Source organism: Macrotis lagotis, chromosome 4, assembly GCF_037893015.1.
Source record: "Macrotis lagotis isolate mMagLag1 chromosome 4, bilby.v1.9.chrom.fasta, whole genome shotgun sequence".
Lineage (NCBI taxonomy): Eukaryota > Metazoa > Chordata > Mammalia > Peramelemorphia > Peramelidae > Macrotis > Macrotis lagotis.
This window is the reverse complement of record NC_133661.1, coordinates 93,303,160-93,328,695: the sequence shown is the minus strand read 5'-3', so window position 1 is coordinate 93,328,695 and position 25,536 is coordinate 93,303,160. Positions and strand designations below refer to the sequence as shown.

Sequence of the window (25,536 nt, the reverse complement as noted above, 5' to 3'; positions counted from 1 at the left end):
GAGTACCTGGGTTCAAATCCGGCCTCAGACACTTAATAATTACCTAACTGTGTGGCCTTGGTCAAGCCACTTAACCCCATTTGCCTTGCAAAAACCTAAAAAAAAAAAAGTGATGGTTCATAGATATAGTGGGAATTGGTTGTTTTCTATTTATAACATTATTACAAACTAGTGGTCAAGGTAATATTATATAGGACAAGACTGTCCAATCTTACTTTTAAAAGTTTTTTTTTTATTGAAACAATAGACAATATATTTTGATTTGCTATTTTAGTGAGAGCTCTGTAGTAACTCATCTTCTTTTATTAAAGCATTTAGTAAACTCACAGGCAGGCCACATAAAATGGCCCTGTGGGAGCCACATATATAGCTTGCAGGTTGCATTTTGGACAGCCCTGACATAAGATATGCCCAAGTAGTCAACCGTTAGTGAATCTCTAAATTCTCTGCACTCTAATTATTTCTTGTCTGCTCCCAACTTCCCCTTCCCCTGATATAATTATGATTACTTTGTGATTCAGCTAGAAAAAAATGGAACTGGTTGTTCTCATTTTATAGAAGAGGAAAATGAGAGCAGGAGAGGTTGAGTGTCTTACCTACCTATGAGTCTCCATTTAGGAGGTGTTGAGGGTAGTGTTGGAATCTAGATCTTTTCTGATTCCCCTCTCTAGCATTTTCTGTACAGCACTTCATATTTCTCCATAGTATCCTCTCAAATCCCTACCATGTAACTACTTGTCTGTGTATATGTTGTAGTGTGGGCTCCTGGAGGACAGGCACTGCTTCATTATATTTACATTTGTATTCCCACACATCACACAGCATCCAGCCCACTGGAAGCATTAAATACATCTGGTGAAATCCCTCAAGTCACAGGAGCTGGAACTTGCCTGAACAGAGGCCCCTCTTCCCACCATGGACCACAGTCTGAAGACTGTTTCCTTCAGTATTAGTCACAGATCAACAGATGGTCACTCAGAATATGTTTAATTCTTGGCATGCATGTACACATACACATACCCATACCTCAAGTATATGCACAAACCCTAAGCATACATGCCTATCCCCCAGCACCCACACACAAACATCATAAGCACATATACCCCAAGCTCCCCTCCCCACACACACTCTACAAGCACATGAGCATACCCACCATCCTACAAAGTTGCCTCCCAATCATTAACTTTGATAAAGAATTTGGGCCTGAGTTTTTTCAGTTCTAACATACACATTTCTTTCCTCTGTTAAAGGATATTTCACTTAAAACAAGAGAAATTTTGACCAATCTGGCCTCATTTGCAGAAGTTTCTGATGATGGAGAGAAACCAAAGCTCAGCTTTGAGGCGCTGAAACAAAAACGATTTCCACCAGCTACAGAAAATTTTCTGTGTCATCTTGCAGCTGCTGAACAAATGCTTAAAATTTGATTCTCTGGAAGTTTTTGTAGCTAGGGGTCAGTAGGAAGCTCTTCTTTACCATTATGATCCACTAATGTCAAATTCTAAAAATAGCAATGAAAAAAGTTCTATTTTTAATGATTTATTTGAAAGTTTTGACATTTGATTTGTAATGCACCTCTGGGAAACACTTCTCAATTTCTCTTTTTTCATGGTTGTATAAATTCAACAAAGTGATGTAACTACCACAACTGTTACAAAAACAGCTTGGATACTAGCTTAAGAGCAAAACTAAGATCTGCTTTTCAGAGTGGCAGAAAAAACCAGAAAGCCTTCAATTTAGTACTACAAAACAGTCCAGTTTATCTCATTACATAGCCATAATAATAGTAATGGTTTATTTTCAGTAAGCAGCCTGAAATTTTGCTTTGTAATCTTCTGCGAAGAACTTGAATTCCTCATGAGGAACTCTACTTTCTGAGCCAGACAACAGAATTTTCTGCAGAATTGTCTCAAAGAACACTGCAGGGGCACTTTCTTATATAAAACAGTTTGTTTTCTTGGCCTTTGAATATTTTGCCTGTAATATTGGGTTTGTAGAGATTTTATACTTAGGAGTAGACAACTTTAATAGATCATATTTATACTATTACTGAATTAACCATCTGGCATCCCAAAGCTATCAAGTAATCTTGAACTAGAAATACTCCTGAGGGATGGAAGAAGAGATTATCTGTATATCCATACATAGATGTCTGTGTGTCAGAAATAACTTACTATGGTCAATTAAGGAGTGTGAGAATCACCTCTTACTAGAGCCAAAACTTAAGGAACCATTTTAAGGATTTCATTATTGGTAATTTGGTTATATGGCAAAGCAACTATCCTCATTTATGTACTATAATTTTTTTTTAATAATCAGAAAATTTAAAAAAATTTACAAGTTAGCATGAATGTTCAGACTTTGTGTGCCAGTTATTTTGTTTAATGTGGTCATTTATTTGCTTTTTCTTCACATAGCACTGATATCCTAAGAATTCTTACTAAGAAATGACTTCTTAAAGAATTTAGTTAAAAACTTCTTTTACTTTCTTCTAAGTGTTAGAAGGCTCTTCATCAAACATTTCTTTGTTTTTTCATTTTAGTCTTTAAATTGAGAGGATGTTTACTAAGGGGAACCAAGTGAAAACTAAATCTGCACTTTATAAAAATTAATAATATGAGTAACATGTTTATTTTGTGTCCATTTTGTTTTGAGTTCAATTTGCTACTTAATCAGTTTTTAAAATCAGATTCATTATGATATTATTAAATGCAATTATTTTTGATATGATAAAGATTTGGGTGGTTGAAATATATCCTCCCTTTCCTTTCTTATTAGTTCTAACAAACACGGCATCATCAACAGAATTATTGAAAAATTGCAACAATAAGCAAAAAAATACTTAAGTTGGACAATTAAAACCTTATTTCTTAGTTTATTTTGTAACCTAACTCTGTAAATTATATCCCTCACAAAGTTGGGCTTGCTAAAACTTTTCCCAAAAGTCTCTGCTATAACTACAAATAGAACATTTCTTTTTCCAGAACAATATGCAGAATGTCAGTGTTTCCACACAAGCACCTTTTCATCAGCCAAAACCTACACTATTGGAATATTTTTCCATATTCGAGGTGTTCTCTGCATTAAACTCTGTTTTAGGTAGTCATCACAGTGTTTTAAGGAAGTGTAAAGAATGATGCTGGTTTCTCAAAGGTCATGCTGGATCATAGTATAAACTTTGTGGGGATGGGGGGGGGGGTGTCTAGCAAACTATTAAGGCTTCAGTTCTTGAGAAAGATTACTACTGGGAAAATCTCAGGTAGGTTTGGAAAGGCTCATCACAAATAGGTTGGCCTGTAATTGATGCCTTCATTGACATGGAAGTCACATTAGAATCAGCTGTATGTGTGGGTCAGAGCAACTAACCAAGGGCAAGGACACACAACCTGTGGTGAAATTATAAGAAAGGTAAATATGTAATGACAATATGAACAATTTAAATCTTTTCAAAGAAGCCATTGATGTCCAAAAGTGGGAAGTAGAAAAAGGCATAATAACCATTTTTGGTAGAAATTGAATCAGTGAAAATTTACAACAAGAAGACCAAAAGGGGCAGGAAAACATCCCAGCCAGTCCAATCTAATAAACATTTAAGAAGCTACTATATGTTAGACAGAGACAAGCACTGGGAATACATCTATTAAAAAGAAAGTCGGGTTGCTAGGTGGCACAGTGGATAAAGCACCGGCCCTGGAGTCTGGAGTACCTGGGTTCAAATCCGGCCTCAGACACTTAATAATTACCTAGCTGTGTGGCCATGGGCAAGCCACTTAACCCCGTTTGCCTTGCAAAAACCTAAAAAAATAAAATAAAATTCTGATATTCAAGATATATGAACAATTGATTCGAGTTCATAAAATTTAAGTCATTCTTTAAAAGATAAATGATTGATCTTCAGAGGAAAAAAAAAAGAAAGTCAGCACATGCTCAACCTCCTTGATAATTACTAAGAATAACATCAGTTTTAGAGTACAAATTCATTTACAAAACACTGATAACATGGAGTACTGGTTAGAGAGCTGGCCTTGGAGACCTGTGTTCAAATCCTGCCTTGTGAGGCCTACTGGCAGTAACTTCACCTGTCAGTGTTTTTTTTTTGTTTTTGTTTTTGTTTTTTTTAGGTTTTTGCAAGACAAACGGGGTTAAGTGGCTTGCCCAAGGCCACACAGCTAGGTAATTATTAAGTGTCTGAGACTGGATTTGAACCCAGGTAGTCCTGACTCCAGGGCCGGTGCTTTATCCACTATGCCACCTAGCCGCCCCCTGTCAGTGTTCTTTAAGCAATTCTAAAAGATTCTAAATCACAGATTGAGGTGCTACTGCATTTATTAAGGGAAATTCCTTATCCTGGAGTTCTCTTTATAAGTGAAATCGCCAGTTAAATACAGTCCTTATAGTGGATAATTGGGCACAGTTGAAGTTGACAGAAAATAATTGAAACATTATTGAGAGTAGTATATCATAAAATAGCAAATAAGAGTAGAAGCAAAAATGAGTTACTAGATTCACCTAATTTATGTCATACTTGGAATATTTATATATTATATCAGCAGGAGTAGGAAAGATGATGGAATATATTTTTATAGCAATCTCCTACATGAGAATTACAATAGCCCCAGATGCTAGTGCTTCCCCTTCCTCTAATAATAAAACATAATCTCCTTGAGGATAGGAACCCTTTCATTTTGTATCCCCATTGCAGAGTATGTGCAACATAGTAGGCACTTTAGAGACAATGCAGCCTCCAAAGCTGAGATGCAATAAAATACAGATTAATTCTTTGCTGTTTGTGCCTAACAGCCAAAACAACACAGGTGCTCCATCATCCAGCACCACACCATCTAGATGTGGGACCCTTGGTTAATGCAAATACAGAAGTTTTGAATGCTGTGAATAAGTTCACTTATTTTGGTTGTGTACTCTCCAGGGAGGTACACATTGGTAATGAGGTTGACCACTCATTGCTAGAGCTAGCTCAGTGTTTGGGAGACTCCGAACAAAAGTGAGAGAGAAAAGGTATTAGCCTCATTACCTAACTGAAGGTCCACAGAGCCTTTGTGCTGAATTCATTACGGTATACCTGTGAAACCTGGACAGTCTACCAATGCCAATGCAGGAAACTGAAATTGCTTTCATTTGAATTGTGTTAGGAAGATTATGAAAATCACCCAGCAGGATAAGATACCAGATACTGAGGTCCTTTCTCAAACTAAACTATCAAGCATTCAAATTCTACTGCAGAGAGGACAACTATAATGGGCTGACCACATTGTTCAAATTCCAAATGTATGCTTGCCTACAAGACTAAAAGAGAACTCGCAGAGAGCAAGCACTCAGAAAAAGGTCTCTCCTCTAAGAAATTTGGAACTGATTATATGACACGGAAGACACTGGCATGGGACTGCCTACCAAGATGTGCCCTTCATTGAGAAGGTGCTGTGCTCTAGGATCAAAGCAGAATTGAAGTTGCTCAGAATAAATGTGAGATGTATAAATTTAAAGAATTCACCCTAAATGTTCACATGGCCTCTTTGTGCCTGACCTGTGGTAGAGCATTCTGAGCTTATATTGGTCTGATCAGCCATTGTTGGGCATATTGTAACTTGACTCTAATGTAGTGACATCACTTCCAGGTGCCAAAATGGCAGAGTAAGCAGTAAGTCACTGTAACTTTCCTGTATTCATCTTTAAACAACAATAAAATAGTGCCTTCAAATAAATCCTAGAATAGCAGAATTAGTAAAAAAGACTGGGTGAAATGATCTTTTAGCCCAAGAAACTTGGAAGAATCATAGGAAAGTTTTGTCTTACTCCAGTAAAAGGGGAGTGGGAGAGTGCAGTCAAGGACAGAAAGGGTCCTTGCAAACCAGCAACAGACCCCACCTCAGCAAACCAGCAGGAGATCCTGAACCCCAGGGTGTTGGAGCAGGTAAATACCAACACCAGAACCACTCCCTCAGGTGTTAAGCATAGCCAGGGGAATCTGCAGACTACAACTTAAAGAACCAGTGTGCTTTGGGGGTAGCCCCTGACAAATAGGCATCCTTCAAAGTCTATGTGCTTTAAGTGTAGTCACAGGGAAATGCAGATATCCCACTGGCCTCAGAACAAGCCAAACATCACCACTAGGATCCCAGCTCACCACCACTAGGTAAGACACCTCTAGCCTCCAGCAGCACCCACCACTCATACATACACTCTTCCTCTTTAGACAGTGCCAGACAAGGTTCCCCTGTGGGCCTCAGGGCAACATGAGTGTAACATCAGGGAAATAGCCAGGATCTTCAGCCAGTGACACAAGAAGACTGAAATAGAGCCCTTCCATTCTGGAGCCCAAATTTAAAAGAAAGAAAGAAAGACTTCCAATAAAAGTGAGCAAAAAAACAACATAAAAAAAAAGAACATGACCATAGAAAGTTATTCTGGTGACAGGAAAGACCAGACACAAACTCAGAAGTCAACCATGTCAAAATACTTAGGAAAGAAACCTCAAAGAAAGGAAGTAGTCTCAAACCCAGAAAGAACTCGTGGAAGAGCTCAAAAAGAAGCTTAAACATAAGAGGTAAAAGAAAAATTGGGGAAAGAAATGAAAGTGATGCAAGAAAATTATGGAAAAAAGAATCATCTGGAAAACTGCTTAAAAAGTAGAATTGACCAAATGGAAAAGGGGATACAAAAATTCAATGAGGGAAAAATTGCCATAAGGAGTACAATTGGAAATGGAAAAGGAAATACAAAAGCTAGCTAAGGAAAACAGTTCCTTAAAAGTTAGAATTGAACAAGTGGAAACTGGGGGCACCTAGGTGGTGAAGTGAATAGAGCACCGGCCTTGGAGTCAGGAGTACCTGGGTTCAAATCCGACCTCAGACATTTAATGATTACCTAGCCATGTGGCCTTGGGCAAGCCACTTAACCCCATTGCCTTGAAAAAAAAATTTTTTAAATCTGAACAAGTGGAAACATGAGAATCAAGAATCAATCAAACAAATTCAAAAGAAGGAAAAAAATGGTAGAAAATGTAAAATACCTCCTGGGAAAAACAGCTGACCCAGAAAATTAATTCAGGAGAGATATCAGAATCACTGGACTACCTGGAAGTCATAATCAAAAGGAGGACCTATATAGCATCTTTTAAGAAATAATAAAGGAAAACTGCCCTGATGTCTTGGAACCAGAAGGCAAACTAGGAATTGAAAGAATCTACAGATCACCTCAAGAAAGAGATCCTAGAATAAAAACTCCATGAAAGAACATTTCAGCCAAATTTCAGATCAGTTCAAGGAAAAAAATACTAAGTGGTAAGAAACATAGTGATGTCATTTTGGTCTTTTTTTTTAGGGGGGGCGTTGCAATGCAGTGGGGTTAAGTGACTTGTCGAAAGTTCATAGCTCAGTAATTATTAAGTGTCTGAGATCGCATTTGAATTTGGGTTTGACTCCAGAACCAGTGCCCTAGTTGCCCCATTGGTCCTCTCTGAGAATAAAGGACAACAACCTAATCTAAAAGGCATTTAATAAATAACCTGTTGCTTGATCAGTCACCAAACACAATGAAACCATTTGGTTTCACGTTTTGGACTCAACACCTCAGTCTCTAAAAGGCTATATGAGAAGGGTAAATGGGTCAGACTAAGTATTCAGATAAAATATCTTCTAGAGAAGAGAGTGATTGGAAAACATTGGAGGATCATTTTGTCAGATCCATCAGGGAGAAGATAACAAAGAATGGAAATCATCATGGATAAAATTACTATAAAAAAATGATTGAAAGGACATCAATAATTGCTGACCTACGTGCTTACTATATCATCCTTTTTTTTTTTATTTAAGGTTTTTGCAGGGCAAATGGAGTTAAGTGGCTTGCCCAAGGCCACACAGCTAGGTAATTATTAAGTGTCTGAGGCTGTGTTTGAACTCAGGTACTCCTGACTCCAGGACCGGTTCTCTATCCACTGTGCCACCTAGCTGCTCCATTTAATTTTAAAATCTTTGTGAGGTTGATCTTTATTCAGTTGACTTAAAGGTACAAAGAATACAATATCATTTCTAAAGCTTTCACTATGTATACCAGCACCTTTGCCAAGCACTAGGAATACAAAACCAAGCAAGACATTACCTACCCTCAGGGATGTGATTATGATGTGACTTAAAAATCTGATTCCAGCCAGGACTAGGTAAAAGCTCACTTATCAGAGCTCAGGGTCCTAGGGATAGGAGTCCAAGCAAAGGAGGTGAAGAGATGAGAATGGAGGCAGTGTGAGGCCCTGGCTTTCATAGCTGTACAAAACTAAATTTCAAACTATTGCTTGACACAAAACCTAATTAATTAAAAATGAAATTTTTTTGCAGTTTTGCCTTTGTCTTTCATGTTTTTACTTCTCTTCTCCCTTTCTTGAACCCTTCCTTATAACAGAGAAAAAATTTAAGAAAAACCAGCTGACACACCTATCCCACTTTCCACATCTGTAATTATTCCTCTCTCTACTTAATAAGTTCTCCATCATCAGTTCTCCAGAACAGAAGTTATTATAATTAGAGCTTGTTCACTTTTCAGTTATATATTTTTTTACAATATTTAGGCACTGGATACAACAAATTGTTCACCTGGACTTTGTAAACCTCAAACTACCATATAAATGTTGACTAATATGAATTCCCTTGTTTCCCTGAATTCTTTATTATTGTTTCTTGTAATGTGACAAAAGTCTGCTTCATTTATCTACCACACTGTTCAGCCATTCTCCATCAAGGTCTTTTCAGTTTTTAATTATTATAAATTTACTATTTTAAATATAAATTACATATATGGACACTTTCCTCATTCCTTGGCTTTTGGGGGAAATGGGTATATGTGCAGCAGTGGAATCATTAGATCAAAGAGTATATGAACAATTTTTAAGTGATTTTTTCTCACCTAATTTCAAATTATTTTTCAAAAAGAATAAGCCAAGTCACAGTTCCACCTATAGTGTTATTAACATGCTTTATCTTATAGCTTCTCATCCCCATAACCAACTATTTCCATCTTTTATTATCTTTCTGACTTTGAATTGCATGAGGAGAAAGCCCTCTCTCTCACACACAGATACACACACTCACACACTCTTAATGTTCTCAATGATGTTGTATAATGGTAAATTTTTAGAAAGGTCAGAGTTTGCAGGTGGACCAAAGATGGATGATGGGCTATAGACTAGTCTCAATAACAATCTAGTTATAAGATGTGGCATAAGGGAAGTGATCCAGGGAACATGTTTTTTGAAATGAATATGGGTTAGTCCTGTTGTAAGAGCAAGGAATATCAAAATAGCTCAAGTGCTATACTGGTACCTAATAGATAAAAGAACTAAAAGATGACCTCCAGCACCCTGAGCACTTCCCTCTGAAGACTCTAGAGAAGAATATGGACAAATATCATATCGGATGAGAAAACACAGAAGGCTTATAATCTGCACCACTGGCAAGATCATGGATACAATTAAATATAAAGACTGAAAGAAATATATGTAGCAATGACCAAGAGTACACTGAACTGATAATTTTTACCTAGTGAAACTACAGCTCTAAATCTTTTTTTTATATATAATGGAAAACTTTTTTTAAAACTTCCTTTTTTACCCATGTGACAGTTAACTCTCTGGATCATCAACTTTGTCTTTAAAATACTGGTTTAAAAATAGAGTTCATCAGTTTGGCAAAGTTTCCCTTACATGATTTCACTAAAGACGATTTCTACTATAGCATGAGTTGAGTACTTTTCTTTCCCAGAGAGAAGAAAACTGTTGTCTGTTTGGTTATCAACTTGGTGGATGTTTGGTCTTTAAGCATACTTTTACATCTAATCTCAAGTCAAAACAAAAATCATAATTTATAATATGAAACTACACCATTAACTATATACTAGGGATGGTGAGCATTTTAAAATCTATTTTTAAAACACTGAACAACAGATTCTATAAAAATTTTAATAAATAGTTCTCTCCATCCCTGTTTTTTTTTAAATGTACACACATAAATCTTCCTTCCAATGACAGAAACATATTGAGTTCATCTGACACAGTGATCTGATTCTGATTTCAGTTTCCCAGTAAATAATAGAAAATGTGCAAGAGCCAAAAAATGTTAAGTGCTGATTGAGGAATCAGCTAAGGTAGAACAACTTTGTTCTTTTCTGCAAGGCTGACTATTGGCACAAAGTGTCTTGAACAGGTAGTTCTCCAGAGAGGGAATGAAAAGTGACTTCAGCAATCCTTGGTGTTGATCCATACCTTAAAAAAAGATTGCTATCTGTGACTCACCAAGACCCTAGAACTTCACTGTCATCACCTTCACAAAGAAAGAAAAGGCATAGATATACAAATCTGAAATCTTGAGAAAATAATTTTTTTTAAACAAGGTGATGGGGCTAAATGACTTGCCCAAGGTCACACAGCTAGGTAATTATTAAGTGTATGAGTTCATATTTGAACTCAGGTCCTCCTGACTCCAGGACTGGTGCTCTATCTACAGCACCACCTAGCTGCCTCGAGAAAATATTTTAAGGGAGAACTTTTTGGAGTACTCAGGTACAGGGTTGCTCTAGATTCCTTCCAATTCTAAGACACTGTGAGTAAGCTCTGTGAGAAGACAAGCCATGTTGAAGTTTCAAACTGGTCTTCAAAGTCCTCTATTATAAAAGAGATCTGTTTCCTCTGTCAAGGATTGGATTTCTGGTTCTAAAGAGGTTCGCTGTATCTGGAAAATAAAGACAAATTGCTATAAGATTTATTTATAGTTTCTTTGTTGCCCTAGAAATCTACAAACAACCTTGTTCTATAAAAGTCCATCTTTAAGCTATATTATATTTTTTACTTTTTCACACCCATTTAATAGTATTTCATACTATCAACTAGTATGTTTTAAAACAGTGTCAGTGTCTTGAGAAAGCATATTCATCATTGAAATAAATCATCACCATAAAGAACAAGGTTGTTTTAAAATCATAATTCTACATATCTGCTCGCTCACTCATTCTATCATCCAGCCAGCCACCCACCCATCCATTCATCCATCCATCCATCCTTCTATCTACCTACTTCTATCTATATCATTCATTCATTACTTCTAAAACTAGTTTAAACTTTGTTTTTTCCTATCCATATAAATGTATTTATAAGTATATTATATATACACTTATATCTCATGTTCCAAACAAGGGTTCATCAGTAGGATGGCAACCTGCATGTAGCAGCCTCCCCTGTTGTAGCCTTCCAGGATTTTGAAAAATTCAGTCCTTAGGTGTAAAGCAAAAGGCCTGGCTGGTCACATCTAGACATTACATTATACATCTAGAGTTCCAATAGGGTCCCAAAGTAAAGCATTAGTCTGAGTCTCCCCAGTTTGGGGCATCCATATTCTAACTGCATAAGGTTTTTTTGGAAGGGTCTATAAAATCAGTAGCATTCAAGAAAATTTTAATATTGCCTGTTAGGGGCTGAATTAGGGGAGAACTGCTCAAGAAGCAGTAAGTGGCATGTAATCACAGGATAAAAGTGAAAGGAGAGGAACAAAATATCTAAAATTTATTTATTATCTATAAATGTACTTTTATAGCACTTTCAAGTTTTAAAAACACTTTACATACATCATCTTATTTGACCTTCAACAGTCACAAGAGGTAAGCACAAGTATCTTTTAAAAAAAAATTTATTTAATACAATAGTTAAATGACTTGCCCAAGGTCACACAGCTAGGCAATTATTAAGTGTCTGAGGTTGGATTTGAATTCACGTCCTCCTGACTCCAGGACAAGTGCTCTGTCCACTGTGCCACCTAGTTCCCCTGCACTCAAAGTGTCTTTATCCTGATTTTACAGATGAGGAAGCTGAGGCTCAATCTACAAGCATTTATTAGATACCTACTTTGTGCCAGGAATTGATCAGTGCTGGGGATTCAAAGAAAAAGAAATTCAACAGCTGACAGAAGTTACTGTGACTTGCTTATGGTTAAACATATGTGTCAAAGATGAGAGTCAAACCCAAGACTTCTAGTAGTAAATCCCTCATTCTTCACTATGCTATATAATCTCCCTAAAAGCCTCTTATGCCTGTACCTATCCCTTAAAAAGTCACTAAATTTGAGAACCCAGGATGCTCCCCCTAAGACCAGTAATAAATTTTGGCTTTCCTCTTAAACTCCACCTACAACATAACTATATTGGTAGAGATGATGACATAAAATTCAAGATCACCATATTATATGGTTTGCAGGGGGCTGAATTATGGAAGAGCTGTTATCTCAAACTTTTTTGTGGCTTTAGGAGATTAATAAATGTAATGACTAGGGGGCAGCTAGCTGACACAGCGGATAGAGAACCAGGCCTGGAGTCAAGTTCAAATCCAGTCTCAGACACTCACTAGCTGTGTGACCCTGGACCTGATTTCCCTCAGGTTCCTCATTTGTAAAATGAGCTGGAGAAGGAAATAGTACCCCAAATGAGGTCATGAAGGGTTGAACACAACTGAAATAACTGAACAACAAGAAGCAATGACTTGCAGGTGTGGAAGAAGATGGAAATGGAGGGACATATATCCAGGAATGTCGAAGGAATTTAAAATGCCAATCACTTATTCATTTTAAAGGTTCTGATTCCTTCAGTTCAAATTAGTGAACATTTATTAAGCTCCTGGTATGTAGAGGGTTCTGAGTTAATTGATGGGTAAATAATGAAATAAGATAGTCTTTACTCTCATGAGACAGGACTCAATAAATGTTGGATTTAAGTGATTCTCATTAAATATTCAAAAGGGACTTACCTGCCCTATCTGTGGAAACAGACAAAATGAAACTGGTACCATCAATCCCATTAGCAGAAGAGTCACATTTAATTTTATGGCCATCAGAAACTTCGGGTTTTGATGAGTAAGCTTGGTCCTAAGGAAAGAAAGTTACACCTAACAAAATTATACTAGCTTCTGTAGAAGGCATTTTACAATCTGACACAATAATATCAGAAGCACTAGTTTTATCACTTTCATTGCTATTTTATTTGAGTCTATTCCCATAGCCCAAACAAACCACAACAACTGATGTATACTGTGGTTCTAGAGTTATATTAGGTATTCCCATGATCTGATCTGCTGCCTTCTTGCTGATACAGCAGATGTCAAGGGACTTTAGGGAAACACTTTTCTTCAACTCTCTGAAAACTTGAAGGTCCTCCCCTGAAGGGGAGGAAGAAGGATGCACTTGGGCAGAGCTCCAAAACAGCATGTTTGATGTTTTAAAAGGGTGTTGTCTCCTTATAAAGGCAGAGGAGAGAGCAACCAAGGAAGGCATTAATATAACTCCAGCTTTTAGCTACCTTCTTTACGGCCAAACTTTAGTTTGGTAAGCTCAGTGAATTTGCTGTTTCAGTTTGCTGGGTCAAAACAAAAAACATGGGCCCATGTTGAAGAGTAACCTTAATAGGATTTAGTACTAGAAAAGACTGGAGATCATGTTGATGAAGACATAATGAACAGAAAGCAAGTAGTTAACTTGCACTTGTCTCTGCCAACTTTCTGCCTACAAAAACTATGTTGTTTTTTCTAATATCTCTGAAAAACTTGTTTTGTGCCTCTCCTTGAGCTGATAGAGAATATCTCACATATTCTGTATCTGATCAGAAATTTCCACATATCATGGATCCTGTATCCTGTAAACATCCTCATACCTCATATCAAGGTTGTCATGCCCCAGACGTGGTCCAGAACCATCTGGCCCATGGAGACACACAAACAATGTTGAAATAATAATGTTCCCCAAGTAATGTGCAAATTATCCTTGACTTTCTGATGAAATTGCCTTAAAACTACATTTGCACAGAAAACATTCTTCCCTAAGTCCTCCCCAAACTCTTACAACTCACTCCACTTCTTGGCTTCCCCTTTAAAAGTTTTCCCTAATCTCCATTACTCTTATTAGGTCTTTCCTAAAACTCAGTCTGCTTGGAGAAGCTACACCTTTGCTCAAGTGTAAACTAACTTATCTGTCTTCCATAACTGAGTCATTGAGTTCATGAATTCTTCACTCTGCTTAACCAGAAACTAAACTTCAACAGTGTGGTCTCCAAAGTGAGGACTAGGAGACCCTGTAGGTCTTTAGCATGACTCCAAGGAGTATATAATCAACTTACCCTCCTCACAAAGTTTGTCTTGTTCCCATCTCCAACTGCTCAGTGCCCTTTCCCCTCAAAGTACCTTGCATTGACCTTCATTATATTTTTGCATATATATATGTAATATATATATACAAACATGCACGTATATGTTGTCTTAATTAAAATGCAAACTTCCTGTGGCTAGGGATTATTTATTTTTATTTTTATTCCCAGGTCCTAACATATTGCTTGGTACATAGCAAGCATTTAATAAATGTTTGTTTAAAGGTAGTTAGGTGGTAGGATGGATAGAGCACCAGGCTGGAGTCAGTAGCCCTGTGTTCAAATTTGGCCTCAGATACTTGACAAGCTGTGTGACCACACCCAAAATTGATTAAATAAATGTTTGATTATTGGTCATTTTGTCTAACAAAGCCACCTCTACACTTATTCCCCAGCTCTTCTCCTACTGTGCCCCCTCTTTATTGTGCAAGCACTCAAAAATCCTTTTCCTGAATCAGACATCAGGGCAGTTATAGCTTAACCCTGGACAGCCACAGTAGCAGGTGATGCTGGTGCCATTGGGAAAAATCACACCCCCTACCTTCTAACTCCCCTAGCTTGTACATTCCCTCCCCTGACCAGATCACTCCATGGCTGCAGCAAGTGCCTCTTAGAGAAGGCTTTAACTAATAAATAAGAGCCTCTAACCCTTTTCATCTTGAGTGGGACAAATAAATCTCACAAGATAATCTGTCATGGAATTCATTACATTATCTTTCTCCCCAAGCCATCCATCTTCCAGATTTCTGTTTTTTTCCTGAAGGCACCACTGTCCTCCCAGGCGCCAAGGTTTACCATCTTCCTGATATCCTGAAATTCCTCACTCACCCTCATTCCACATAGCTAATCAAATTCTATTGTTTCTCCTTCTATAACATTTCTAATATATGTCCCCTTCTCTCTATTCACTTAACCATCATTTTAGATCAGGATCTTTTCAATTCTCTGCTGAACTGTTCCAAAAGCTTCCTAATTGGCTCTTGTTTCAAGTCTTTCCTCTTTTCCAAATTATCCTTCACACAGCTTTCAAAATTATTTTCCTAAACTACAAGTCTCAGGGCAGCTGAGTGGAGAGAGCACCAGTCCTGGAGTCAGGAGAACTCGAGTTCAAATCTGGTCTCAGATACTTAATAATTACCTAGCTGAGGGGTAGAGCCAAGATGGTAACAGGAGAAGAGCCTCTCCTAGGTGATCTCCTTAATATTTCAAAACTCTTAAAATAAAAACTCTAACTAAATTTGTGAGAGACAGAACCCACAGAAAGATCCAGTGAGGCAATTCTCAGACCAATGTAACCTGGAAAATAGTGGAAAGGCTCTGCTCTACTGGGATAAAGGGGCAGCTCACCAGAGTGAACAAACTTCAGCCTCCTAGAGACAGCCCTAGGGTGCCTGGGAGCCCCAGCTTACAGCAATTTCCTGACCCACACCCCGGGGAGCACAATTTGGAGGATTATCAAGCACAGGAAGCCCAGGCCTTCAGGGTAGCAGCTGCAGCTGCACTGCAGTCCAGATCCAGGAAACAGAAGCAGGCAGAGCTGGTAAGCAGGAGCCCCCAGGCAACTGAGGCTTGAGTGCTCAGCCCACCAAAGGTAGCAGAGTGGAGAGAGACTTCAGAGGTCTGTCCTCTGTCCCTGAAACAGGACTCTGGGGTTCTGACCACATTCAGATCCTGATTGCAGTCTAGACCCCCCCATAGAACAGCCCCCCCCACCTCAGCCCCATGGCAGAGGGGTATACTTGTGGTCATTCACGGACCAGGAGGGAAATAAGAGCTTCACACACTGAGATCCTTGTGGGAGGATGTCCCAATAATACTCAAAAGTTCAGGAAGCATCCCAAAACCAGGCACAGGCTGGAGAAATGAGTAAACAGAGAAAAAAGGGGAATGCCATTGAGAAATATATTGTTTATGATCCCAAGAAGGATCAAAATCCTCAATCTGAAGATGAGGAAATACAAGCTCCTGCATCTAAAGACTCCAAGAAAAACAGAAATTGGGCTCAGGCTATGATAGAGCTCAAAAAAGATTTTGAAAATCAAGTAAGGGAGATAGAAAAAAAATTGGGGAAAAAATAAGATGCAGAAAAACATGAAAATGAAGTTAGCAGCTTAGTCAAGGAGATCCAAAAAGATTTTGAAGAAAATAACGTGTTAAAACCCAACATAGGTTAAATAGATAAAACAGTTCAAAAAGTTACTGAGGAGAAGAATGATTTAAAAAGCAGAATTGGACAGATGGAAAAAAGAGATAAGAAAGCTCTCTACATACTTCAGATGTAGAATGGAGCTAAAGGAAGCTGATGACTTTACGAGAAGTCAAGATACAATACTTCAGCACCAAAAGAATGAAAAAATTTAGAAGAAAATATGAAACATCTCACTGAAAAACAAATGATCTAGAAAACAAATTCAGGAAAGATAATTTTAAAATTATTGGGATATCTGAAAGTCATGATCAGGAAAAGAGCCTTGAGAATTCCTACAGGAAAATTGCCCTGATATCCTAGAAGCAGAGGGCAAAATAGAGATTGAGAGAATCCACCAATCTCCTCTGGAAAGAGATCCAAAAAACACAACCCCCAAGAATATTATAGCCAAATTCCAGAACTCCAAGTCAAAGAGAAAATATTACAAGCAGCCAGAAGGACACAATTCAGATATAGTGAAGCTGCAGTCAGGATCACACAGGACTTAGCAGCAACTACATTAAGGGCTCATAGGGCTTGGAAAATAATATTCCAGAAGGCAAAAGCGCTTAGAATGCAACTGAGAATCAACTATCCAACAAAACTGAACATCCTCTTCCAGGGGAAAAGATGTTCAATGAACCATGGGAATTTCAGTTGTTCCAGTTGAAACAACCAAAGGCTGAACAGAAAGTTTGACCTTCAAATATAGGACTCAGGTGAAGCATAGATAGTGAAGAAGGGTAAAATATGAGGGACTTAATGATGATGAACTGCATGTATTCCTGCACAGAAAAATGATACTGATAATATTCATATAAAACTTCTCATTTAATAGAGCAGGTAGAAGGAGCTTTTATAGATGGAGCACAGGAGAGAGCTGAATTTTAAGATATAATATATTGTAAAAATGGAGTCAATGGATAAAAGGGAAATGCACTGGGAATAAGAGAAAGGAGAGGTGGAATAGGTGAAGATATTTCGTACAATAAGGTTTTTTGTTTTTATTGCAATGAGTTATTGCAATGATATGGAAGGGGGAAGGCAAGGGGGAATGAGGGAAAGCACTCTCATCAGAGGTAGCTCGGAGAGGAAACAGCATATAACTCAATGGGGTATAAACATCCAGAGTAAAGAGGAGAGGGAAGGGACAGGGGGAAGGGTGGGGATGTGAGTGATGGAGGAGAGGGTGGATTGTGGGGGAGAGTGGTCAGATATAACATGTTTTCTTTTTTTACTTCTTGCAAGGGGCTGGGACTGGGTGGCCTATCCAGGATCACAGGGCTGGGTGGTTGCTGGGTCTTAGGGGTGGTATGTAGGCTCAAGGCCTCTTGGTCCCAGGGCCAGTGATCAGTCTGCTGCATCACTCAGCTACCTACAGCACATTTTAGAAGAGGGACAGAGTGAAAGGAGAGAGAAAAATATAGTGTATATGGTAGTAGGGGGTATGAATGGAGGGAGTTGCGATTAGCAATGGCAACAGTGGAAAACTATGAGGGGTGGCTAGGTGGCACAGTGGATAAAGCACCGGCCTTGGAGTCAGGAGTACCTGGGTTCAAATCTGGTCTCAGACACTTAATAATTACCTACCTGTGTGGCCTTGGGCAAGCCACTTAACCCCATTTGCCTTGCAAAAAAACTAAAAAAAAAAAAACAGTGGAAAACTATGGAAGTACCTTTTGTGATGGACTTATCATAAAGAATGTAATCCACCAGAGATAGAGCTGGTGGCCTTGGAACACAGACTGAAGCACATTTTTTTTCTCTTTCCTTTACTTTATTTCTCATGAAGGTCTATATTCTTTGGGGGGGGGGAAGGGGTATTATGTTTACTCTTAAACAAGAATATTTTAGTAATTATTAAAAAAATCACTTCTATAAAAATAAAAATTAATTAATTAATTAAAAAAATAATTACCTAGCTGTATGACTTTGGGGAAGTCACTTAACCCCATTGCCTTAATAAAAATAAAAAAAATACAGATCTCACATTTTCTCCCTACTAAATAAACTTCAATGTTCTCCTGGTTCTAAGATCAAATATATCCTCTTTAACTCATCCTTATTAAATTTCTATTTGGTGTAAGTTTTATAGTGTACACAATGATGTACTCTATAAATGTATATATGTAATTATGTATATAATTTATAAATAAGGAAATGTGCATGCATATACATATTTTCTACTAACAAATCCCATTTTATCAAGGGTCACTTGGGTTGTGCCAACATCCTGGAAGGGGGGGGATTCATATTGTTTTTGTGGAGATCTTTAGCATACCAATTCCTTTTTTTTTAATTTTTTCCAAGGCAATGGGGTTAAGTGGCTTGCCCAAGGCCACATGGCTAGGTAATTATTAAGTGTCTGAGGTCGGATTTGAACCCAGGTACTCCTGACTCCAAGGCTGGTGCTCTATTCACTGCACCACCTAGCCGCCCCATACTGATTCCTTTTAATGGAATGTCTGATATCTAACTCCTGGCCCCATCTAGAGTTGCATTTTTCCAACCTAAGTTGCCTCCACTGTATTTGACTGGACAAACTGGAGGTGACTTTTCAGATCCCTTTTTCTGATAGTCAAAACATATAAAAAGCCCTAGTTCAGGACTCCATTTTAGGGGCCTGAATCTCTTGCCAGTGCTCCTGATGCATACCTGTATAATCACTGAATTTAAAGAAATGTTAATAAATACACATGTTAACTTAATTCTGTTTTTGCTCTTTCTTAAAACCAAATTCTATAAGTTAAGATATATTTAATTTAATTATTATTTTTAAGGCCTAACTCGTGTACACACACACACACACACACACACACACACACACACAAAATGTATATGTATGTATGAGTGCATACTCAAATTTTTTACTGGTAGGGATGTGTAATTGAAAAAGATATAATGTAATCTTATCATTTTACTCGTGAGGATACTGAGGCCAGAGAAAGGATCCTAAGATTTATAAGAATGACAGAGATAGTAATGTCGTAGTGCCAGGATCCAAACCTAGGTGCTCTGCCTTGAAATCCAGGGTTCTGTACACCCACCATTTCCCCATCCTCCAATTTATTCATCCCAATTTGGTTTTGCTATACTGAAGAACTTGGGGGGGAGGGGAGGAAAAGCTTATGAGTGATATTGAAAGGGAAAAAGGAGTGTTTTGAAATTTTTTTTTCAAAGAAGTATTTGTCTTTTTCTACAAAAATTGGTTTGCAAGATTTCTACTTTTTGGAAATGACAGTTTTACTCAGCAGTGAGTTAGGTCTTACCTTTCAAGAAAATAGTCAAAGGCACTTGAAAGAAAAATTGAACTCCCAAAGAGCAAACCTCTTGACAATGCTGTCTCTCCTACTGCCTAAAAAAACGCAAAATAAAATCAGGAAGTTGTAACATTTTAATGCTGTTCTAAAATGACAAATTTTGAACCTTTCCCTTTTTTCTTTCTCTAAAAACTTTTAGTTATAATGGTCACCACTAATTAGATCCTTCAAATATGCAGAACAAAATGCCTTTGGGAAGTGAAGGCAACAAGAAATTGCACCATAAATATTAAAGTTTTTAACTATGGTGTTTAAAGCTCATAGCCTTCTGTTTTCAACAAAACCTCTTCAAAATATACATGGATACACACACACACACACACACACACACACACACACACTTTTCTACCTAAGAAGCAGTAAGAAAACCCCAGGGACACTTGGGATCATTTAAGGTTCAAAAAGTTTCTACTGGTATAGTCAAATCCTCTCAGTTTAAAATCGTGTTAACCACCTAGACCATCACTGCCTTATCTACCACAGCCTGGACTAATGTCAATTGTATTTGAAAAAATAAAATCTTGCACTAACAGAAATAAATACAGCAATTATAATTTATTCACTCAAATATCAGAACACAAAATGCAAGGTCATATATTGGAGGAGGAGGGAAGGGGATAAAGGAGATGGACTTCCTCTCTCTTCTCAAAACAGAATACTCAGTCCTTAGCTTGAGCATTAACAGGTAGGAGAACTCTACAATACCACACCTACCTTTGCCCCAGCTTCTTTTGACAGTCCTACAACATTCCCATTCTTGTCCACTACACGAATTCCATTCTGGTATTCATGGCTTCTGCTCACTACCACATTATAGGGACTTAAAATGGCTGTAGTATTTAAAAGCAAAACAAAACATGGAGATTGCTTTCTCGTTAGCTAACTTTACCTTAGACATAATTTTGTCACACCTAGAACATGTCAAAATATTCCAAAGAGAGATATGCAGTAGGAATAATTGAACCCACACTCTAGCCAACCTAAAAATTTAGTGAAATAACTAATTATCTTATATTTCTTGAGTTTCTTGGCAGTTGAAATATTTGATCATTCATCTTTGCATCAACTTTAGATATTCTGCAATTTTTTTTTTTAGATTTTTGCAAGGCAATGGTGTTAAGTGGCTTGCTCAAGGCCACACAGCTAGATTATTAAGTGTCTGAGACCAAATTTGAACTCAGGTACTCCTGACTCCAGGGCTGGTGCTCTATCCACTGTACCACTTAGCTACCCCTGCAATTTAAATCTTTACTAAAGAGAAAGAAAAATCTCTGAAGGACTAATAGACAACAGCACTTAAAATATGTGAGAAACTGCATATTATCTATATTCTCTTCTTCACATGGAAAATCCATGGGATTTCTTTTAAAAAATATAAATTTAGAAAGGATTCTGGGAAGAAGAAATTCTCTCTCCTAATTACAACAAAAAAGACAGAACATCTTTCAGAAGGAATTCTCCTAAGACAACAAGAGAAGGCCTCAGAAAAGATCTGACCTCTAGGGACCCATAAGTAAGAATGACTTGAGGCATACCTCCAGACTATAATTAATATATGCTAAAAAGAAAAACAAATTAAAATGAGTATGCCAAGGAGAAAGAATGCAACCATAGAAAGCTACAGAGATCTGGGTTCACATTCAGAAGAAAATAATGGTGGGGGGAGAAAGTCACTCTTTTTTTCAATGAGATATGCCAAATGCTCCCAAGACTGAAGAGTTCTTGGAATAACTTAAAAAGGTCTGTAAAAATTGAATAAGAAACACAGGAAAAATAAGCAATCCAAGAAAATCAAGAAAATTATGAAAGGAAAATCAAATAACTTGAAAAACTTAAGAAAAAATAATTCCTTTAACTAGAATCAGGCAAAAGAAAGCTAATGTCATTTTAAGACACCAAGGAATAAAAAAAAAATCAAAAGATTGGAAAAAAAATAAGAGAATGTTAAAGATCAAAAAATTATCTAGAAAAAAGAACAAGGAGAAACAATATAAGAATAGACTACCCGAACAATATGATAAAAAAAGAATTCTGATTCAATAAGACAAGAAATTATCAAAAAAAATTGCTCTGAAGGCAAAAAACAAAACACTGAACACCACCTGAAAGAGATCCCAGGAGGAAAACTTCCAGGGATATCATAGCCAAGTTTCAAAGCTTTCAGGTTAAGAAGAAACTATTGCAAGTAACAAGAAAAAAAAATTTAACTATTATGGAGCTACAGTAAGGATTATACAAGATCTTGTACCTATACTGAAGGTTCTTAAGTCTTAGAATAATCCTCTTTTTTCTTAGAGAAAAAAAAAGCTGGGGTTATGACCAAGCAGGGTTACCTGCCAAAACAGACACAAGAACTATCGGAACATAAACAAAAAAACACTTTTTATACAAATAAAATCAAATTTAAATAATTGAAGTAATACTTATTGTTCATGAGTAGGTTAAAACCATAAAATATAATTTTTAAAAATGACAGTTTTACCTAATATATTTATTCAATGCTAGTCCAATCAAATTATTAAAAACTATCTTAGAGTTAGAAAAATAATAAAGTTCATATGACAGAACAAAAGGAGAGGGAATTCTAAGAAACCGAGGGGAAAAAAGATGTAAAGGAAGCAGTAACAGACCTTAAACTATATATTAAAAATTGAGAGCATTATTGAGGTATAAAATGGATAATTTTGATTTTTTAAATTAAGATTTTCTTATATAAATATAAACTATGTCAATAAAATAAAAGGAATGTAGAAAATTGGGGAAAAAACTTTCATAGACAATCTCTCAAATAGGATGTCATTAAGTTGGAATATTTCTGTTGTGAAGGAAATGAGCTGGGTGATTTCAAAAATCATGGGAAGACTTGGATTCATAAAGGAAGATGCTATCCACTTTCAAGAAATAGAAGTGGAAATATAGTAGAGTTTTACATATATATTTATGAATGTATAAGTATATATGTATGTGTATGATTATAAATATCTATCTATATGAATATATAGATATATATCCATTCTTAATTACAACCTTCTTTATGGGGATGGAGGGGAGAGAGGGGGGAAAAATTAAACGTTCACAGGAGAGAACCAAAAAAACCCCACAAAGAAGCAAAGAAAAGCTGGGAAGCTTTGAAAACTGTATAGTATTTATTATACAAGTTTTCTTGAAATGGAAATTTATTGTTTGAATCTTTTCTCATATTCTGCTGTGTTCTGCCTCATATTATTGATGAGGATACTAAGGCTTAGTTAGATGATATGCCCAATAGCAGGCAGATGCTAAGTAGCAGGGCTGAGATTTTCTAGGTCATGGTATTTACAATTTATATGATCAAAAAGTGGGAGTGAGAGAAGTAAGATATTTCTTTCTACCATGAATGAATATACAATCTGGGAGTCAAATAGGCAGGCTATAAAAGGTAGTTTTGTCCTGATAGTCTTCAAGATTAGGTATAATATAGGCAGAAACTACCTGTGCTAAGGAATGAGAGGAAGAAGTATCTCTTTTCAGGATGACCCAAGGCAGGTTAAAACCAGCCCATTACTCTGTTTCCAATTCTCATCTACTTACCCATTAGGGGGATAGGCAAGATTTTGGTAACAACATTCTGAACAGCAGGTCCTTTTAATGAGTATCGTTTCATCATCAAAAGTGGGGAAATCTAGGAAATCAGAGAAGAAAATCAATTTGTTGTAATTTGATGCATATTTATAAAGTTTCTACTCTGTTTAAAGCAATGTTCTGATACCAAGAAAATTACAAAGCTGAATAATATACAGTCCCTGCTCTCAAGGGCCTTACAGGTCTAGTGGGAATGGGGTTGGGGAAGGGATTTAGTACCTACACAAATAACTATAGTACAAAATAGAATCAGATAAATGGAGAAGCAAAACACAAAGTGCCATGAGTTTTGAGCAAAGATCATCTCTTGAACAAGGGGTTGGGTTCACTGTTAAATTCAGCTGGCACTGAAAATGAACCACATACTTAACAAGGGATTACCAACTATAAAAACTTAGCTAGCCTATTCCAACATATAAACTATGTGTGAAATTAGTTGGCTGGGGTACTGGTGGATTCATTAGAATTATAAGGTGATCATCCTATAATTGAACTATTAAGTTAAATGTAGCAATTAAGATTTGTGATTTCAAACAAAACAATGGATGTAACAGTTAAAATAATGATAAATGTGAGTTATTAATATTGGTTGTGATTTATGACTTTGAGAGTTCTATCTGAAACCAGAGATAAAGACATTGGGTTTGTTTTTCTATTCTCAATGCATTTTTGGAATTTAAATTTTATTTTGTATAATTTAATTTTAAATTCCTTTCCCAAGATCACACAGTCAACATGAGAGAAGCAGGATCAGTTCTTCTTGACTCAAAGACCAATTGTCTGTCCCCTATGCTTTTTTGCCTCTTTTTTTTTATAACAATTCTTTTGTTTTTAGGGTTTTGTTTTTTTTTGGCAAGGCAATAGGGTTCAGTGGCTTACCCAAGGCCACAGAGCTGGGTAATTATTAAGTGTCTGAGGCCGGATTTGAACTCAGGTACTCCTGACTCCAGGGCCAGTGCTCTATCCACTGTGCCACCTTGCTGCCCTTTTATAACATTTCTGAGATTATAAATTACGTAACAGTTGCTGAACTACATTAATAGAGGGAATTTGCCCCCGGGGAATTTCCCGTTAATGAAATCAGAGGAAAAAAATGAATTAATCTTACCTAAATGGGGATGTTAAGAGTATTTCTCATAAATAGAAAAGTTACAATTATGATTTTATGTGTTCATAGAAGATGAAGACCAAACATTTGTGGAAAATGATCTCTCATAATTCAGTCATGACTATTTCATTTATTTTTATTGCATCTTTTTTATTAACTTATGGTTTTCAAATTAAATGAACCCAATTTCCCAACTGATGAACTGGTTCCCCAAATACAAAGGAAGCTACCAAATCAATACTAGAGGTTATTATTTTCCCTAATTGTAATTTTTTTTTTTTTGGTTCACACCTTGTAATTGGTATGGGAATTTTTCCACATGAAACCTTCTTCCACTATTGCACATTAGCAACTGAGAAGTTAAATGACTTGCCCAAAAATCACATAACTAATAAATGTAAGTGGCAGGTCTTTGGTCTTCTGAACTTTATCTACTATACCTCATTACCTCTTGCAACTAATATACAAATATTATTTAAGCTGTATGGAAATAAACATCATAATAAATATGAAGAATTACATAAGCATCTGGTTGGACTAAATCAGAATGCAGTTCAATTGATCTTTAAAAATACCTACTCCAAAAAATGTAGTAGAAATAATGGTAGATATCCCAAGAAGTTGTTCAAGAGAATATTTTGTCTAAAGGGGAAAAAAAATCAGATCATACATTTAGTGAATCATATTATTTGTGGATTATACTAAATTTCCTAAGAGGTAATGCAAAAATGAAAAGTTCATTGCTTACTTGTATTATATTTCCATTTGTTATGCTGAATTCTGTATTGTATGCATGGATGAAAAACTGCAAGAAATAAAGTAGAGGTATTATACTTTTAATTCAAGCACAAAATAATTTATTGAGCATAAAATAGAAACAACTGTTACCTGAGGGAAAAGTGCAGCCTTTATTCCTTTATATTTTTGCAAGAATAGGAATACCTTGTATGAGGGAAAGAAATAGAAAAGTGAGTTTCTTTTACCAAACCTTGCTTACTTTGGTTGATACATAAACCAGATAGTAAGGGCATTCATTGACACTAAGCTCTAATGGAAAAAACAAAGGATTTGCAGTCATCAGACTTGGGCAAGGATTTTGCTAACTCTGTGACTTTAAT

The 25,536-nt window shown here is 36.7% G+C and overlaps 2 protein-coding genes across 4 annotated transcripts in view; one reads left to right on the top strand and one right to left on the bottom strand.

Annotated features, from left to right (window-relative positions):
* DENND10 (DENN domain containing 10) overlaps nucleotides 1-3,781 on the top strand; it is a 29,518-nt gene extending 25,737 nt beyond the window's left edge. Inside the window, exon 9 of one of the 2 annotated variants that reach the window (XM_074233544.1) lies at nucleotides 1,251-3,781. In XM_074233544.1, coding sequence (XP_074089645.1) covers nucleotides 1,251-1,427 — 177 coding nt within the window. In that variant the 3' untranslated portion in view covers nucleotides 1,428-3,781. The remainder of the gene's footprint in view (nucleotides 1-1,250) is intronic. The other variant, XM_074233545.1, reaches the window with a different exon arrangement.
* SFXN4 (sideroflexin 4) overlaps nucleotides 832-25,536 on the bottom strand; it is a 38,530-nt gene continuing 13,825 nt past the window's right edge. The window contains exons 7-14 of one of the 2 annotated variants that reach the window (XM_074233546.1): nucleotides 25,307-25,360; nucleotides 25,167-25,223; nucleotides 24,998-25,060; nucleotides 23,260-23,350; nucleotides 20,404-20,519; nucleotides 19,639-19,724; nucleotides 12,794-12,911; nucleotides 832-10,733 (exon numbers count right to left, since the gene is read on the bottom strand). In XM_074233546.1, the coding sequence (XP_074089647.1) occupies nucleotides 10,656-10,733; nucleotides 12,794-12,911; nucleotides 19,639-19,724; nucleotides 20,404-20,519; nucleotides 23,260-23,350; nucleotides 24,998-25,060; nucleotides 25,167-25,223; nucleotides 25,307-25,360 (663 nt within the window). In that variant the 3' untranslated portion in view covers nucleotides 832-10,655. Of the gene's footprint in view, nucleotides 10,734-12,793; nucleotides 12,932-19,638; nucleotides 19,725-20,403; nucleotides 20,520-23,259; nucleotides 23,351-24,997; nucleotides 25,061-25,166; nucleotides 25,224-25,306; nucleotides 25,361-25,536 lie in introns of those variants that run through there. The other variant, XM_074233547.1, reaches the window with a different exon arrangement.